Genomic DNA, 17,387 nt, shown 5'->3' with positions numbered 1-17,387 from the left:
CAACATGTACCTTTGCAAGCAGGTGCCTGTGGGGCTGTGTGGGAGAGACAGGGCTCAAAAAGGAGGGAAACAAATCTCATGTTGCAGCAGAGAGCTGCTGTGTGCACTGAGGTGCCAGGGCTATGAATAGAGCTGGGCTGGAACATGGCGCTGCTCGGGTGTCAGGCACAGGGCCACATCAGGACAGCTGGCAATGGTACTGCTCTCCTTCCCCAAAGGATATGCAATTGCTGGTTCAACCTATTCAGGTTGGGCTCAGAACCAAGACTGCTATTTCTTCAGGCAGGCATTGCCCAAAACTTCTGCTTTTCTATACCTTAAGAGCTGAAATTGTAAAATGACATTTTTTAAGGGAACAAGAGGGAGCAACAGGACAAGGGGGAATGGTTTCAAACTACATGAAGGGAGATTTAGACTAAATATAAGGAAGAAGACTGTTGTTTTGTTTGGTTTTTTTTTACAATAAGAGTGGTAAGGCACTGGCATAGGCTGCCCAAAGAGGTGGGCATCTCTGGGGATACCCCCCATCCCTGGAGACACTCAAGATCAAGATGGACAGGCCCCAAGCACCTGATGGAACTGTGGGTGTCCCTGCTCATTGCGGGGGGGGAGTTGTGCCAGATGGCCCTTAAGGGTCTCTTCCAACTCAAGCAATTTTAAGACTCTGAAAAAAGAGTAGTTCTTTCTATAAGGGATGACCAGCTTTGGCAAGAAGATTCCTGCCTCCAAACTATCTACATATTTTTAATCAGCTGTAAACCCTGACCTTCGACATGCTTATGCTGATGTAAATCAGAAGCAGATCAACTAAACTGGTCTGGAATAATGGGGCTGCACTGATCTCCATCAGCTGTAGACCTACAGGCAGCAGTGCACACTAAATTGAAAGGGAAATCAAGAGGGCCATAATGAAACATATGGATATACGTTTAAACAAAGATGAGAAAAACATTAAGCAAAAAGTAGGGTTATAAAACTGATTGATGTTGAACCTACACTTTTAACTAAGAAAGACATTAAAGGGACTTCCAGAATGCTCTTTTTCAAGCAGTGTTATATATTTACTCACTGAACTAATTGGTTGATTGATCATATTAGCTCTTGAGAAAACTGAAAATGAAATGTCTTTCCTTATCTTGATGCTTAGTCAGATGGTAATATTACAGGGCTTTTTCAAATATGGTGAGCGTTGTGTTCAGGAACGTTCAATAGCAAATTGTTGTTTTGAAGGGGAAATTAAGATGTACATCTTCTACCTCATTTGTGAGCTGAACTAAGAAAAAAAGTCAAAGTGATGAAAGTTTACTCATGACAGGAAATGTGATAGATCAGATTACAAAGATGCCTGTGGTCGAAGCTCCCAGATTGTTCCTATTAAACTTCACCTTTATCTTAGAAACGTAAATACCCAGCCCCATTCTGTAGTTTTCACAGAAGCCAGGATGGAACAGCAAACTGATGAAATGCCACCAGTATGACAAAAATGACTCTGCTACCATAATAACAACCACATTCCTTTGCTGAGTGCATTTCTTTAGCTAATTCATACAAAGAGCCCATTCCACAAAAATGCTAGCTGGCACTTTTAAGACAAATTCCTTTCTATTGCTCTCAAAACTCTGAATATTCCCTGAATCCCTGCATCCTCCAGGGCAGGCAGTACTTACTGACAGCACAGGTGGAGCAGTGAACGAGGCTCAGGCTGGGTCTGCTGGAATTCAAAGCTTTCTCTGCTTTCCACTTCCTCCATGCAATTAAGCCATAATCCTTTCATTCTGATATCATTATGTGTTGTCATGGTGATTTTAATTGCGAAAATGAACGGCTAACAAGTAGGCGAAGACAAAAGTTTTTGCTGAACAAAGCTAAGTTAATAGCAAGTGGAAAAATGTCTGTGGCACTACAACAAACACGTGATCTTTTAACAGCAAACTTCAAAACAATGATAAGGAGTAGGTGGGAATGAAATTTGATGCAAATATTTCAGTGTTTTGGGAATGTGTTGAACTTAATGTCTCAGAATCAATTTTTGCCTGGTACCAACCATATCGTGCCTTCAGTCACCTCATGGAGAAAAAGCCCACTCTGAATCTCAGCTTCTCACAATTATCAATTATCACAACAGAATTACAGCATGGCTTAGATTTTAGGGGATCATACAGATCATGCATTTCCAACTCTCCAGCCATGGGCAGACCTGCCAACCACCAAATTAGGCTGCCCAGGAAATCAACCTGCTGGATAAATACCACATTTCTAAGCAAGAGTCCCACCAGTTCCCAAGAGGATGCTTCTCCTAGGAAAGATTTCAGATTATAACCTCACTCAAATCTGCAGCCCAATGGTTCTGCAGATTTGCTCTGGCTTGCTCTTTGTCAGCAAATACACAGTTGTAAAGAGATACTTCAAGAAGCAGGGACACAAAAGCATGACTCCTGCATAGCATCCTGGCTGGGCTATGGACCTCATCACATTGAGTGCTCTGCAAGCGGAGGTTGCTGTATTCATCATAGAATGGCATTGGTTGGAGGGAACTTCAAGGATCATTGAGCTCCAAACCCCTTGCTGAGAGCAGGACTGCCCACAAGTAGATTAGGCTGCCAAGGGCCCTATCCAATCTAGACTTGAATTCCTCCAGGAATGGAACATCACAGCTTCTCTAGTTATGTTAGAGCTAAATTATGATATTTTGGTAGTTCTATCTCCACATACAGCACCAGTTTGAATACGAGAAAACAGAGGCAGGGAATCTTTCTTGACCACCATACCCAGCTTAATCCTATTATCTCATATTTCACCCTGAACAAAACATTGATCTTCTCTCTTTGGGATAAATGCTGACCTTTGGCACAGGGCAAGGGCAACCCAGGCATGCCAGTGTCCACCCATCCGGGGAGCAGCACCCCTGCAGTCCCCTGCATTGAAATCTCTTCCTGGCTCTGCTGACCTGATTCCCAGGTTGCCTCATGGATAATGTGGCATGCCAGCCACCCGCTGCTTTCTCATTTAAATAAATGAGAAAGTTGAGGCTAAATTAACACTCCAGCAGAGGTAATAAGGGCCAACTGAGCAGCTGCCGTGATGTATGCAAATTGCAGTTTCACACATTAGGAGATAGATGTTGCTTAATTTGTAGGTCTTTCTGTCTTGGAAATTAAAGAGTCTTTGTCAAATTCAGGCAATCTGAAAAAAGTAAAAACAGACCAAAGAGAGCCCCTAAAGTCAGCTGCTCACCAGCACCTACCCTCTTCCTCCAGGGGTTTCCCTCCTGATCCTCTGTCATGCAGTTGTTACTGAGTTGAACTGCATTGCCTGATGCCTTTAGGCAAGGATCTGCTGATTCCCAGCAAACGCTGCCTAATCGATGAGGCACCAACAGCCCTTTGATACAAACAGAAACCTGATTTGTTTTCTACTTCTTTCCCCAAAGTGTTGCCACAATCCAGGAGCTGAACATCCACCAGGTTTCTTTCTCTGGGAATGAAACTACAGCAGAGTGAAGGGAGGCTGCCATAGCACCCACTTAATCAGGCAGAAGTAAAGGGCAGATAGGAAAGATTTGTCCTCCTTTTAGAGCCATGATGATAGGAATGGAGATGATAAAGAAGCACACAGCTGGCTGCATTTTCGTTGAATCTGCTCTGGACATTACTATTAATGCTGTTAATGCCTTTAAGAAAAATACGAGTACAGTTGTGCTATGGTTAAAAAGACTTTTAAATGGGAGTATAATGTGATGGAAAGCAGAGCAATAACAGCAGAGCAGCAAGTGAGGGTTTGCTCAAATGCAACAGCCATGTGCACACACACAAAAAAGGAAAGAAGCTACTTACCTTCAGAAGACCTGAGGTATGCAGGGATCTCTGGCAAGACACTGTTGCTTCCAATGCCAACCCTTAAATGAGGTCTGGGAAGGGGTGGATCCTGGCTCCGTCCCTTCAAGTAAATCGGGGCATTGCAAACACCTGAGCTCCCCTAGGTTGGCCCTGCCTTCCCACCAGGTGTTCAATCACTGCTTCAAGCCACGATTTCCACTACAAAGACCTAAACTGAGCATTACACAAGGAAGTATATACTCAAAACAGAACTTGAGGCCATTATGGCCACACAGAATAATTAAAAAAAAAACAAACAACAACAACTGCAACATTTCTCAGGTTTACACATTGTCTTAGAAGAAACAAAATAACAGAAAAACACTGTGAATCAGACTTCATTGCTTAGTACAAACCCCTGCCATTCTCTTGGCCCTCATCCCCGAAACAGGATGAGGATGGTGGTTTCCTACCAGCTGGAAGGATTAATTCAATGTGTTGGCCCACATGCCAACACAGCAAAAAAGACACATATACATTTTTGCAGATTCCAATAAACTGCATTTGCTGCAGTCCTATACTAACACAAGGCTGCGTAACAGAAATGCATGGAAAGCCTTTTCTTCAGCAGTAGCAAATGAATTACCAAAATACAAAGCCAAGTATGCATCACTCTCTCGACAAAGCAAGGCAATAACCCCAAGATACAAGGACTCCTCCTGTCACAAGCAGGAGACATTTGTCTCTGAAATATCCCAAAGATGCTGCTTCATAGATACCCAGACTTGAGCATCCAGCTGCAGCTGACTTTTCTCAACTACTTCCCCATTGCCCCAGCTGAGATTGATATTTGTAGGGTAACACTGGATTTCCAACTCACACAAATAAACTACATGCTAAAGACAAGTGATCTGAAATACCCACTTACCCGTTCACACTTACTTACTTACTTACTTACTTACTTACTTACTTGCTTGCTTGCTTCCATCCATCTTGAGGTGAAAGTAAGGCTATCTAGCCAGGTACTATATATCCTCTTTCATCCCATAGGCTGAAGTCACCAGCTGTAGCTCCTTGAGTTCAGCTGTGAGGGAGCTCATAAATTAGGTGGTAAAAGCCTAGAAAGATCTGTAGCACTGTCACCTGTTTAATTACTTGCCTGCAGTTGCCCCTAAACATGGAGTTTATTTTGTTCAAACCTTGCTATTGGATTTAGCACCCATCTCCAGGTTTCTTAACACCTGCAGGGACAGTGACTCCACCATTCCCAGGGCAGCCTGTTCAATGCATTGCCACTTTTTGGAAAAGAAATTTTTTCTTAATATCCAACTTGAGGTCATTAGGATCCCTCAAAAAACTGAAATTTCTTCTACTTCTGTTCAATTAAAAAATAAAATCAAGGATGAGGAAATGCAGTTACATCCCATGTGGCACTATTCCAAATTTCTTTCCATATGTTCTGAAGTGTTGAAAGCCCAAATGTTCCGTATCTCACTGCCACATTCTCTGGCTCTCTCCCAACAGCTCTTACAATACAGTTGGGCATTGTCTAGTGTGGAAAAGTAAATAGCTCAGATTGATAATTAAAAATATATTTGATCATCTTATAGATACAAGTGGCCAAGGGGTCCAGAGCTGAATGAATCATTCACACTGACAGGTTTTGGAGCAGCAGCACAATGTATTTCTGGTCTCACTAAATATGCCCCAGGAATTCTGGTTTGTTTCAGAAGGTATTTCTGAAGAGCTTTGAGACAAGGTGCAAAAGTGGAGACTGATGAGCCGTTCAGGCAGCTCACAGCAACTGCAGATGCTACTGACTCTAAGGCAGAAACAAAACCACAGACAGCTTTGATATAAGAGTACCAAAGACTGTAGCCAGCACATAGCAGATGTCTTGTGCTGGGGCTAAGTGAGAGCTGGGAGGGCGAACATTCATATTCAGTAACTTTGGATGTTATTACCAGCACATGCTGCTAATTTATAAGAAGATCAAATAGGAAGGTTGTTAAAGGCCTTGAGAATTGAAGATGTCCTTCTCTAAAGCTTGCTAGCAATCCTTTGCTCTCTTGGGCTGTAATAATGTCATCATCATCTCATGTATGAAATACTTCAGGTGCTTACAGTTGCTCTGCCCTCTTTTTTACTGCAATAGTTCTCATTTGTCATCCCCTTTCCCAAGGCATGCTTCTGGATAATTATCATATGCTTCAGTTCAGCCAAGGAAGGAAACTGGTGAATGTGCTTTCCCTTGCCAGGAGCTATAAAGTAAATTGTAGCAGATATTGCAAAAATCAAATAACTGAGAGGTTTTTCCTTCGATGCACACTTCACTTGATGGATATTCTTTACTTTTTCCAGTACTACTCCTGATTGACAGCAGGGTGAGAATCCGGCCTCCCATTCACTAACTGATGCAGCTGTTTTGCTGAACCAGCTTCCTGGCTGGGAATGGATCCAGTCAGCTGTGGATAACAAACCTAATAATGGGGATTTCAAAGATTTCATACTTCTTCTTCTTCTTCTTTTTTTTAATATTTAAAAAGTTACTCTTCTTACAAAATCTGTTAGACAGATGTTAGGAAGTAATTACTATACATGAATTGGAAAGAAAATGCACTTCTTAGGCAGCCGTACATTGAACACGTGTGAGTGGCTGGAGCAGAGAAACCAAAGATAAATGAGAAAAAAAGTAAAATGTATCAGTGCAGAATCTGCCAGAACTTACCATGGGGTTATAAAGAAGAAATAGCACAAGGCAAGCTCTTCTCATCAGCCATACAGTCAGTGCATACCCAAAACAACAAGCCTGCTACCTTCTCTAACAACAGCTGAGTTATACTCGCCATTGGTAGATGGAAGATGAATTTGGCCTTGACTAAGGAGGTACAGTTCTCATCAATTTCCCACAGAGGCTGTGGATGCCCCATCCCTGGAAGTGTTCAAGGCTGGGTTGGATGGGGCCCTGTGCAGCCTGGTCCAGGACTAGATATGGAGGTTGGTGGCCCTGCAAACAGCAGGGGTGTTGGAGCCTGGTGATCACTGTGTTCCTTTCCAACCCAAACCATTCTGTGATTCTATGATTCTATGATTCATCAACACCAAAGAGCCCTCCAGCCCATTACATCAGTAGTCAGTGTGATGGACAGAGCTGAAACATTCAAATGCACACTTCTGTGCTCAAACATCCAAAAGCATCCTTAGATCACTGCACATACAGATGTAACTAGGAGTGGCCATGAATTAAAACTCTTGACTCCATGTATAAAGTTACTGTAATGTAAACAAACTTCAGATAGTGACGGCATCAGTAAAAATATCCAAGAGATAAGCATAGAAAGCAAAAACCAGAGGTTACATTTTGCCTCCAAATATGCAGTTATCCAGGCTGGGGTTTTGTCCAGGACACAATATTCCCTGTGCTTGTAAATCTGGAGGAACTTCAAGACCAAAATTTTACTGCTTGGGCTGTTTAGGGTTCTGACGGATAGATTTTGAGATGAGATTTGAAATAGTAATTGTATAATTGGGTAAGTAAAATCAGGAGCCATTAGGAATGGATTCTGCCCTCAGCTCACCTCCGGTATGGAACCCTACTATTCTCTGTCCTGATTTCTCCCCAGCAAAATAATAACATTCCTCCTGCTGGAAGTGTTCAGGAATCTCTGCTTCAAAGCAGCAAATTAGAGTTAAATAGAATATTTCACTAAGTAATAATAAAAATACCAGGCATCTTTTATGACATTTTCCATCACTAGTAGTTAATGCATTTCATAGACCAGGCCGTATAATTAACTTTATCTTCCAGTCAAGCCAGAGCCACTGAGACCAAGTTAGGAAATAACTCACCTGTGCCCCCACAGCTCCTTTATGATGCATAACACATCCTTGGAGGTTGTGCTGATACTCACACTTAGAATCAATTTCATTCATTCAAAAAACTCCATAACAATAATTACAGCCCTCTAAAATTCTGTCTCAGTGTTTACGATTCTATAAGCACTAGCAAAAGAAATGTTACAAAAGAAGCCTTAAAAATCACATGCCAGCCTGGGTGTTCAATATTTCACATCTAAATTATAATATAAAACCTCATTTTGAGAAATGCAATGAAAGAACCAGGGTTGGGTGCTTTTTTAAACAACATTTGTCACAAAAAAAGAGGAGCTTGAACATTTGGGTTGCCAAGGCAGAAACAAGCACCACAGACACATTTTCCCCTTATGGGGATTCATCAAGGTTGTGCAGTGCAGCTGTTGTCTTACTAAAAGAAAGTTTTGGCCCCTGGCTGGAAGAAACAGAAACGTAATTATGTTATGATGAGCTGGAAAACATGCAAAGAAAAATTGGAATGCAAAGCATGATAAATGATGCATTGTCAGTTGCAGAACAGCAAGAAAACCAGGCAGCACGATAATAACTCTTCTCCAGACAGTGCTTCCAGTTTGGCTACCAAAAGAAAGCACTGCTTTAACCACAGCTTTTTGCAGTGTTATTTCATCCTGAAACAGTGATGTTGGTGATGCGCTGGCACTGCTGCCAGGGATTGCTGGAATCATTGGGTCCATGGAGGTATTCAACAACCATGGAGATGTGGCACTGAGGGACGTGGTTATGGGTATGGTTGGCGTGGGTTGGGGTTGGACTTGGTGATCTTAGAGGTCTTTTCCAACCTGAATGATTCTATATCAGTAGTAGCAGGGCTACATGCAGCCTTAAGGCACACCATCTTGTAGCAGACTCCTCAATGTCTACCCTCGCAATGACCAGACAGGATTTCCCTTCACGTGTTACAGCAGCGTGCTTGTCTAGGGCACCAGACAGCGGGACTTGTTCTCATGGTGTAAGCAGATTCAGGAGCAAAATGACTAATTATGGCTCTTTACAAGAACCTTTTCTTTAGGAACCAGCACCACCGGGCCGCAGAGATAAGACGGGATATTTGCCTTAAGAAAACCCTCTAACGATTAACGGAGCTGTTGCTGTGCCCTCTAGTGCACGAGAGATGCAACTTCTCTGCCATTTCTTAAATGCCAGCAGTTGGTCACCCGAGAAAAATGGACTTCCTCCCTCCCTTGGTGGGACGCTGGTGAGGTTACATTGATCCAGAGCTTAAATACAATCCTTTTTATTCTCTAGCAGAGAGCTGTTAGGAGAACTTCCCCTCTACAGACCAAACAGAGTTTCAGCCTATTGATTTGAATTTGCTACTTTTGGAAGGTGCTGGCTGTTAATATTCATATATGTCTCAGAATCTGGTATTAATATTCTTGGGTTGGTTTTTGTTGTTGTTGCTGTAATTAAAAATACCAACAAAACCACCAAGCCACCAAACAGAACGTGTATTGCTTCTGTAATTAAAACCAACCAGCTCTGAAATTAGCATCTATGTAGGATGGGTCATCTTCTGCACATCAGTTTAAAGGACTGAAACTCATATTCAAATTGTGTGATTTTAAGGAGATATTTTTGGTCCTGTCAAATAAGAAGCACAGGCAAGGTACTAATCTCTCATATAGCACTGCTTGCAGTCATGGAGTTATAGGTGACTGCTGATGACAGCAGGACTTATAATATCATTATTACTCCTATTACCTAAAAAAATAACGCAATCTTTATCACTAAATATTTTCATTTCCATGATAAAAATGCTTTATTACTTCACAGCAGTTTGCATGTAGGGTTATTAAACCACTTGCAGCTTCCTTTAGTAATTCTGTTCCCTCTGATTTGGGAGAATGAAAACAGAAAAAGACAATAGTGACAAGCATCAACTGATAGAAGCCTGCAAACAGTTCCTGTGCCACTCAGATGCCCTGCAGTAACCCTTCAAAACCTTTCTCCATTTCACATGGCACCACTTTGGGAAGAGGTGCATGACACTGCAGAGCCTCAGAGCTAGTTAGAAGTCCTCCCAATGTTGTTAAACTTAATGCGATCGATAAAACACTGTCCTTCAGCATTCCCTTTCTCAACACAATTTGCCAAACACCAAGTTTGTTTTTTGTCTGCAAGGCATGAAAATAGATATTTTACAGGAAAGCACAACCACTGTATCCCAGTGCCCACTCCTGGACATGTCTTTTGTGGAGTAACCAAGTAGAAGGGCCAAACCAAAACAACAACTGCTCCCTGACAGCTTTGGTGACATCACGTTCTCTGCTTTTCAGTTGATTTCAATTGCTCCTCTTCATGTTCCATCTCTCACCATTTCCCTCGTGCTCTCCCCTGTGCTGTCTGCTGCTCTCCAGCTGCTCCCTGACTACTGTCATTTCAAGCATTTTCCTGTTGGAGCGGATTCTTCCATCACCACAAACTACCTGGATATTTTGTCACTGCATCTTCCTCCTCCCCTATTAATTCTTCCCTCTTTTCATCATCAGAACTCACTCCCATGACATCTCCCTCCCGTCCTGCTCGCTCCCTTCTCTCTCCCCTTGTTGTGATAAAAACTTTTAATGTCAGGTGTTGTTTTTTTTTTTGTCATTTCAGCAAGTTTTCTTGAAATGTGGATTCTTTTTTTTACAATTCACTTCTTTTGAGGTTCTATCCCTTTCTCTATGCTCCTGTGGGTACCTTTGGTATCAGCAGTGGTGCTAAACTTAAGCAGTGCTCATTCCTTAATAAAGGGAACATCTTTCCCTGCAGTTAGTGCACAGACCACCAAGTGTATTTCTGTTTGTTATTAGGAGGTTGATGTACATTTAACTGCATTTCCACAATGTATTTCACCCCACACAGACAAGAGAAGATGTTGCAGTCTCTTAAATACCACATGCTTGTGCTCATACATCCTCTTGATTTCTCACAGGGAGAATGGTATGCAGTAATTGCTCTGCTCAAGCCTTGTATATTGTTTTTATGTCCGCTAGGTGAATCCTTCAGACTCAATCCAGTGTTCTCACGTGGCTTTTCATTCACAGCTTAAGCTCCATGCAAGTGGAAGGTAGCTGGTCATTGGCTGGTTCTCACTTATTTTTATCCCAAGATGGGAGGGAGGTGTGTGCTATCCATGCAAAGAAATGTGCCCGAATTCCTGTGGGCTCAGGGAGGGAGGGAGAAGGGAAGGAAGGAGTGGTTCGTGCTCCACTCATCCACTTCTGTGCAAATCTCTGCAGGGAAGTAGCTGGGTGTCAGTGCACTGACCAGGGCAGGTTCTCATAGGCAGGATCTGTGTCCCAGCAAAGGTCATTTCTTTCAGATGCTATTTTTGTCCTGAAGTATAGGCAGAGATCTTCCCTTGTCTCCCCCACCTCACTGGGAACTCAGATATTCCCAGCACACAGCAGGAGAGGAGCTGCTCCTGGCATCAGGTTTCATGGAGCACCGCAGGGAAGCAGTGAAGTGTTCCCAGCAGACCAGCTGTATGAGCAGGGGAAGAGGGTGCTTCCTTCTTTCCTGGCTTTTTTATCCAGCTATTATCTGATCTGCACCGTTTAAATAAACATACAAGTCCTTGATCCTCCCAGCAACAGAGCTGACTTCAATGGCTCTTTAATAGCGTCCAGCCCTGCCCAGACAGTAGCTGGCCCAGTAAATCCTAAACTCTACATACAGCTCCCAGGGCTCTGTTAAGACCCCAACTGACCTAAATCTCACACATTATGAGCAGCCATAAATGTGCTGTTTTTTTTCTTAAGCAATGCCAATTTTTCTTCTGCATTATACAACTAAAACCCCCTTTAGGGTATTTAATATAAATGGCATTGAAAGAGGAAATAGTCTGCTTTTGATTTCCTTTTTCTTTTTATATGGGTCATCTCAGAGGCTTTACATTTATTTTTATTATGGTTAGCATCTATTTCTTTCCTTTCTTCAGAGGTTTGGGCTTGCTGAGCACACTGAATAGCGCTAAAAACCATTACAAAGAGCTGCCTCTCCTTAAAAAAACATGAGATCTATAATTCTATGCAGGCATCTAAACAATAAAGTTTGCTTTATTAGCGTCACAAAACATACTGAATCTGTGCTCTTAATATAAACAGAATCAGAACCATAGAATCACTAAGGTTTGAAAAAACCCCCTAAGACCACCAAGTCCAACCCCAACCCATCTCCACCATGACCAAAACCATGTCCCTCAGTGCCACATCTCCGTGGTTCTGGAACACCTCCAGCAGTGGCAGCCTGTGCCAGTGCCTCACTGCCCATTCTAAGAAGACAGTTTTCCTAATATCCAACCTGAACCTTCCCTTGTGCAACATGAGGCCATTAACTCTTGTCCTAGAAGAACCCAACAGTGCACCAAAGATAAACTCATACTGAGCTTTGTTACCCATGTTCTCAAAATATCACGGCTGCTGTCATGGGAAGGGATTTGTTGGATGGAATGTGAAAAACCAATTACTAGGCTTCGATCTCCTGCCCTGCTACCAATACTGCTAAGAGCACTCAATAAATACTGAACACTTACAGTATTAAATGACGAAACTTCACATTGGGCGTCAGGAAGAATTTACTCTCCAAAAGAGTGGTAATGCATTGGCATTGCTGAACAGGGAGTGGTGGAGTCACTGTCCGTGGGGGTGTTCAAGAACCATGGAGATGTGGCACAGAGGGACGTGGTTGTGGGCAGTACTTGTAGCAGAGGGACTGTTGGACTGGATGATCTTAGTGGTCTTTTCCAGCCTTAATGATTTTGTGGTTCTGTGAAAGCTCAGTGTCTGGATGCCTTTGGGCTTGGGGAGCTATTTCAGCTCCTGGGAACCTTGCAGCGACAATTTACATAAGCAAATGTCATATGCCATAAAATATATCCCAAATTATACAGTTGCAACATATGTATTGCATATAAGCTATGGTAATTAGGTGCAGTATACATGTATAAATTATATCCTGCATTTTTAAATTACTTTCCTATACCACGAATGGAGCTGCAAATCAGGGTGCTTGGGTGCTCCTTTAACGAGGTGTCTGAAAGATCTCATCTTCTTGGTGTGGCTTCAGGGTCTCACCTGGATCCTAAGAGCAAAGAGTGGATTTGGGACAGCGCAGACAGGTTGGCACCGGGGCAGCAGGGGGGGCCGCAAGGCTTCGCGGTGATGAACCCCTTCCACGCTCCGATGGAGGGGGTCGGCGAGCGGCTCCTCCCGTGCCACCGAGCCGCCAGCCGCCCGAGCAGCACCGCGGGCAGCGATGCGAGAAGCGGGCGGAGCCGGCGGGGTAGGCTGAGCCGAGAGGAGCCGAGAGGAGCCGCGGGGCGGGGGAGGGGGGGGGTCGGCGGCACTTTGCGGGGGGCTGCGGGTCGAGCAGCGCCGGGGGGAACCACCGCGTCTCGGAGCCGCCTCCGCTTCGCACCGCGCAGCGAGGGACACGGGGAGGCTGCATGGAGCCGGGGGGGCTCCGCGCGACCTGGACTGGAGCGGGTGCGCGGGTCCCTCCTCCTCCTCCTCCTTCTCCTCCTCCCCGCCGCTCGCAGGCAGCGGCTGGGGAAGTTGCGCTCGCACCGGAGACGGCTCCGCGGCGGAGATCGCTGTGAGAAAAAAGGTCTACCCATCTCCCTCCGCTCCCCCCAGCCGCCGTGGCCTCGACACAGTAAGTGGCAGGAAGGAAGTTTAGTTGCAAACAACCTGCGGCAGCGGTAACTTTGTGCTGCGTGCCTTCAAGGTGCCTTTGATGCGTGCGGCAGCGTCTGGCAAGTGGACTGCAGCTCTCCCAGCCGTCGGCCCTCCCTCTCCCCCCCCCCCCCAACCCTTCCCAACCTCCCCTCCCACCACCACCACCACCACCACCACCACCGCTACTTCAGCCCACACACGAGAAAAAAAAAAAAAAAAAAAAAGGCTAAAAAAAAAAAAAGTGCTGAAATGAAGAAGTGGTGAATTACCCAAGCGACTTTCCGCCGAGAGCCTGCGAGCCACCGAGAGGAGCTGCGGAGCGCTCGGGAGCTGCCCGGCACGGACCCAGCGGCACCGCAGCGCGATGCACAGAGCCTCAGCTGCTGGAGCTCGCCTTGCCATGCCGGCTGCTCACTAGCATGCAAACCCTCACCCAGGATGAAAACAGGTTTGTGGCAGTTTGCTGGAGATGTTTCCTTCCCCGCCGCCGACACTTTGCTGTCGGTGCCTGAGAAGATCTTAATGATGGCAGCAAGGCACCTCTGCTGCGTTCCCTCCGCCGTTCTTTGGAGATAAATCTTTCATGTGGCTGTCTTTTCCTATCTGTGGTGGCTGCTGCACAATCTGCACTTGATTGCAGCTCAAATATTCCTTTTAAGATCCGCTTTCGCAAAATGATGCAAAGTAAACACAGATGGGAGAAGACGGGGAGAGAAAGCTGGGATGAAGTAGTGATGGTGGATGGATCTTCCCTTCTTCTCCCTCCAGTGCCTTCCCCGCTATGGCTTTTAAAGGAGGAAAGATTTGGGGGCCCTGCTGGACAGAGGTTTGGAAGGACACTTCCATCAGCAGTGCTTGCCTTGCTGACCAACTTCCTTAAAGTCTGTGGCTTTGCCTTGCCTTCACCTGTCCTCAAGTTTCTTCCATCACTTTGCAGGTCATTCATCCAGAATGCCCGAGGAAAGTTCACCAAAGCGGAGTCCTCAAAACATCCCATACAAGGATCTGCCCCACATCATCAACGCTGATGGGCAGCACCTCTTCTGCAGGTACTGGAAGCCAGCAGCAGCTGCCAGGTGAGCACTTTTCAGCAAACACACTTTTTTGACTGTCAGTAAGTCTCTGTAACTATGTTTTATAGCTTGGCTGGTGTGACTGGGCTACATGCACTGAGCTTTGCAGAGCAGCTAAGAGATGTCTCTCACCTGAGAGAGCTCTTACTGTTATGACTGCATTCCCCGACCCTTTCTTACTGAAGCTCACCTTATAGATGCAAACCACGGAGTTGCTCTCACTCTGTGCACACCTGCCTCATTTGGCACTTGTGTGCTACATCCAGAGTGGCACTTGCAGGTGGCCGATGCCTGTCAGCATCAAAGTGCCTTCAACAACAGCAGTCAGGGAGAGATGGGATGCCAGCTCGGTGATATCTGCTCTTCTAAATTTTCTTAGCATCAACAAATACATCATCAGCATCTGAGCTCAGTTTGACCAGTAACAGCAGAAACCTCAGGGCAGCAGGCAGGAGCCAGTTTAACTGTGTTGCTTTTTAACTGCTTTTTTTTTAATGTCAGTAAATGATTTAGGAAGTTCTCACTGGGACCTCTCTGAGAGTTCAAAACTGAAATCAGTGATAAGCACAGACAAGGTATCAGATAGAGACATTTAAATGTCTTTTTCATAATTTAAGTAGTCCCCTGAGTGTAATGGCTTTCTATGCTGATTACGTGCTGATTATGATCTGCTATAGAAAGCTATCTGTGTTTCTCCCGTTGTTATTTATGGCTGTTCATCTTGCTGCCAGTATCTGCTGTCAGATTCTAGCTTGACACATAGTTATGTTACCCCTAGTTGTATAGGCAGCTACCTCACAAAATCTGGATATTGGTTGGTTGGTTGTTTTTGTGCAAGCCAATGGGAAAAGCTATGTTGATTTTTTAACCTTATTTTCTTTTTATAGCTGATAGGCAAATGCAAGAAAAGTTGTTCGAGCAGGAGTTTGAGTAGTCAGGAGTAGCACTTTCCCACACCCACCCAACTGGTTGCATCCAAACCACCTGAGGGAGGTGGGTACACACCCAACTTCCTTGCCTTTGGGTTTGGTGCCTGCCAACCAACAAGCCATGCGGTTGCGTATGGTCAGGAGGTGGTCTGCACCTAAGCAATGCACATCACCACCTTGTTCCCAGAGAGCAGGGCTGTGAGGCACCCTGTGCAGCTCCATGGCACTTACTGAGTTCTAGGACTTGGGTCTTGGCTTAAGATCTGTGGTCCTATGACCCATAGACCTGGTCTACAGAGCGCTTTGTAGTTACTTCTGCTCACTGATCATCAGAAGAAGGAAAGTTTTTGACACAGATGTTTTCCATATCTTTGCATCAGCCTCAAGATTTCCTGTATTGGAAAAAAATATATATATATTAAAAAAATAACACCAAACCAAGACTTCTGCTGTGAAATCAGGCTGTCTCATATTGTAATGCTAATTAATCATTAAGTGCCCACAACGATCTTCATCCAGTAGTGAAACTGCTTTCTCTTTTCATGTTTAATTTCTCAGCAAATTAGCAGTGAGTGGATGGGTCTTTGATCAAGAAATGAAAGAATGAGAGAGTTAAAACTAAGTGCCAAAGTCCTTTGGGTAGTTAATTTTTTAGGGCTCTGTGAACCAAGCAGTTAATTGAGAGCAAGCTTGCCCTACTTTTGTGACAACAAAAGTAGAAGGGATCGGTGTTGCTCATTTACAAGTGGTTCCTGTGTGTATTTGTATATGAGGAAGGGCGTACTGTTTATTATTACCTTGTTTTGCATTGTTATGTATGAGATACAAGTGACTGAACAGCAAGTTAGTGCCTATATTCTACAGTCAGGAACGCTCTTGAAGCGCTTTGATATGAAACCAAAAATACATCCTTTCCCTCTCACTTTTCATAAGTAGCTCAGCTTATTCTGCTTCATATGTAAAAGCTTGGCAACTTTCATCTAATTTTAAATGTTCAGCAAAAATGATCTATATATATGTACAGGGAGAGAGAGGCACCTCAGGGGACTTTTGTTGGCTTGTTACAATTATTCTGTTTCAAATACTGAAGGTGAGTCTTTCAATCTCCCAACTCAATTGTTGATTCAGGTTGAAATCCTAATGCTAATGAGTGACACCGTAACAGTCAAACGGTGGGATCTTCCATTGATCCATTATGTACCTCATCCCAGCTAGGGCTGCAGAAATACCTTTTTCACTGCAGATACCCAAAGGTTATCATTGACTTGGCTTCAATTAGAACAGAACTTACCATCCTCAATCCACCCCCCAGGGTGAAAATAATGGGATATCTGCCAAAAGAAAAACTAAGAAGTGGTGCTGACCTGGGGTTGGAGAGCAAACAATAGGTGGACACTGGGGCCAACCAGCAGACATCGCCCTTTGGAGTGGGTGCTTCTCTTTTAAGTCCTCAAACAGACCTGCAGAGGTGGATAAAGGCTTTTTAAAAAGACAAACACAAAGACTGGTCAGGAAGATGGGGAATTTTGTAAGGCTCTTCTGCCCTGCACACACAAATACCCAGGCTCAGATCGTGCAGTGTTGAGCCCACTGATCAGCCCATACTGGTGCACATATGGATGCTTTGTTGTAAGTGCCATGGAGGCCAAGGTTGTGGTGTGAGTGAAAGGCACCTATTGTGAGTTCCTCAGCAGGGGCTGCTTTGTTTCAGGGGGGATTTAGGTGATTACGTCGCAGGAAGCTGACACACAAAGGCACTCAGATGTCATAGAGATTAGATGGAGTAGATAGAGTAGATATTATCAGAACTAAGGAAGGAAAGGGACTGTTTTCCACTTCTTGGGGTGGGATGTCAGCCCATGGGGAGAGCTGGGGCTGCAGGTGCAGTTTCCCAGCCAGCAGCCCCATGAGCTGTGTGACTGGTTGAGCCAGTTTCATCCCCAAATGTAATTAAAGGGTCTCATTTAATGTGGCAGGTAGGAAAAAGCACTTTGTTTCTGGTGTTGTTTTCTT

General features: G+C 44.4%; 2 protein-coding genes across 8 annotated transcripts in view; one reads left to right on the top strand and one right to left on the bottom strand.

The window, feature by feature from the left end:
• The window catches only part of KBTBD12 (kelch repeat and BTB domain containing 12), a 37,837-nt gene extending 32,463 nt beyond the window's left edge, over positions 1-5,374 (bottom strand). Inside the window, exon 1 of one of the 2 annotated variants that reach the window (XM_085516909.1) lies at positions 3,834-5,374. The gene's annotated coding sequence lies outside the window, so the exon portion shown is untranslated. Of the gene's footprint in view, positions 1-10; positions 3,781-3,833 lie in introns of those variants that run through there. The other variant, XM_015875229.3, reaches the window with a different exon arrangement.
• MGLL (monoglyceride lipase) overlaps positions 1-17,387 on the top strand; it is an 84,721-nt gene that overhangs the window by 19,584 nt on the left and 47,750 nt on the right. For 3 of the 6 annotated variants that reach the window (XM_015875232.3, XM_032447285.2, XM_085516911.1), the window contains exon 3: positions 14,310-14,448. In XM_015875232.3, the coding sequence (XP_015730718.1) occupies positions 14,310-14,448 (139 nt within the window). Of the gene's footprint in view, positions 1-12,634; positions 13,350-13,655; positions 13,821-14,309; positions 14,449-17,387 lie in introns of those variants that run through there. The other 3 variants (XM_085516912.1, XM_015875233.3, XM_015875235.3) reach the window with 2 other exon arrangements.

This window comes from Coturnix japonica, chromosome 15 (genome assembly GCF_054131305.1).
Source record: "Coturnix japonica strain WE chromosome 15, WE-NBRP24, whole genome shotgun sequence".
In the NCBI taxonomy this organism is placed as follows: domain Eukaryota; kingdom Metazoa; phylum Chordata; class Aves; order Galliformes; family Phasianidae; genus Coturnix; species Coturnix japonica.
Note: the sequence above shows the minus strand (reverse complement) of the source record. Positions and strands in the feature narration are given on the sequence as shown.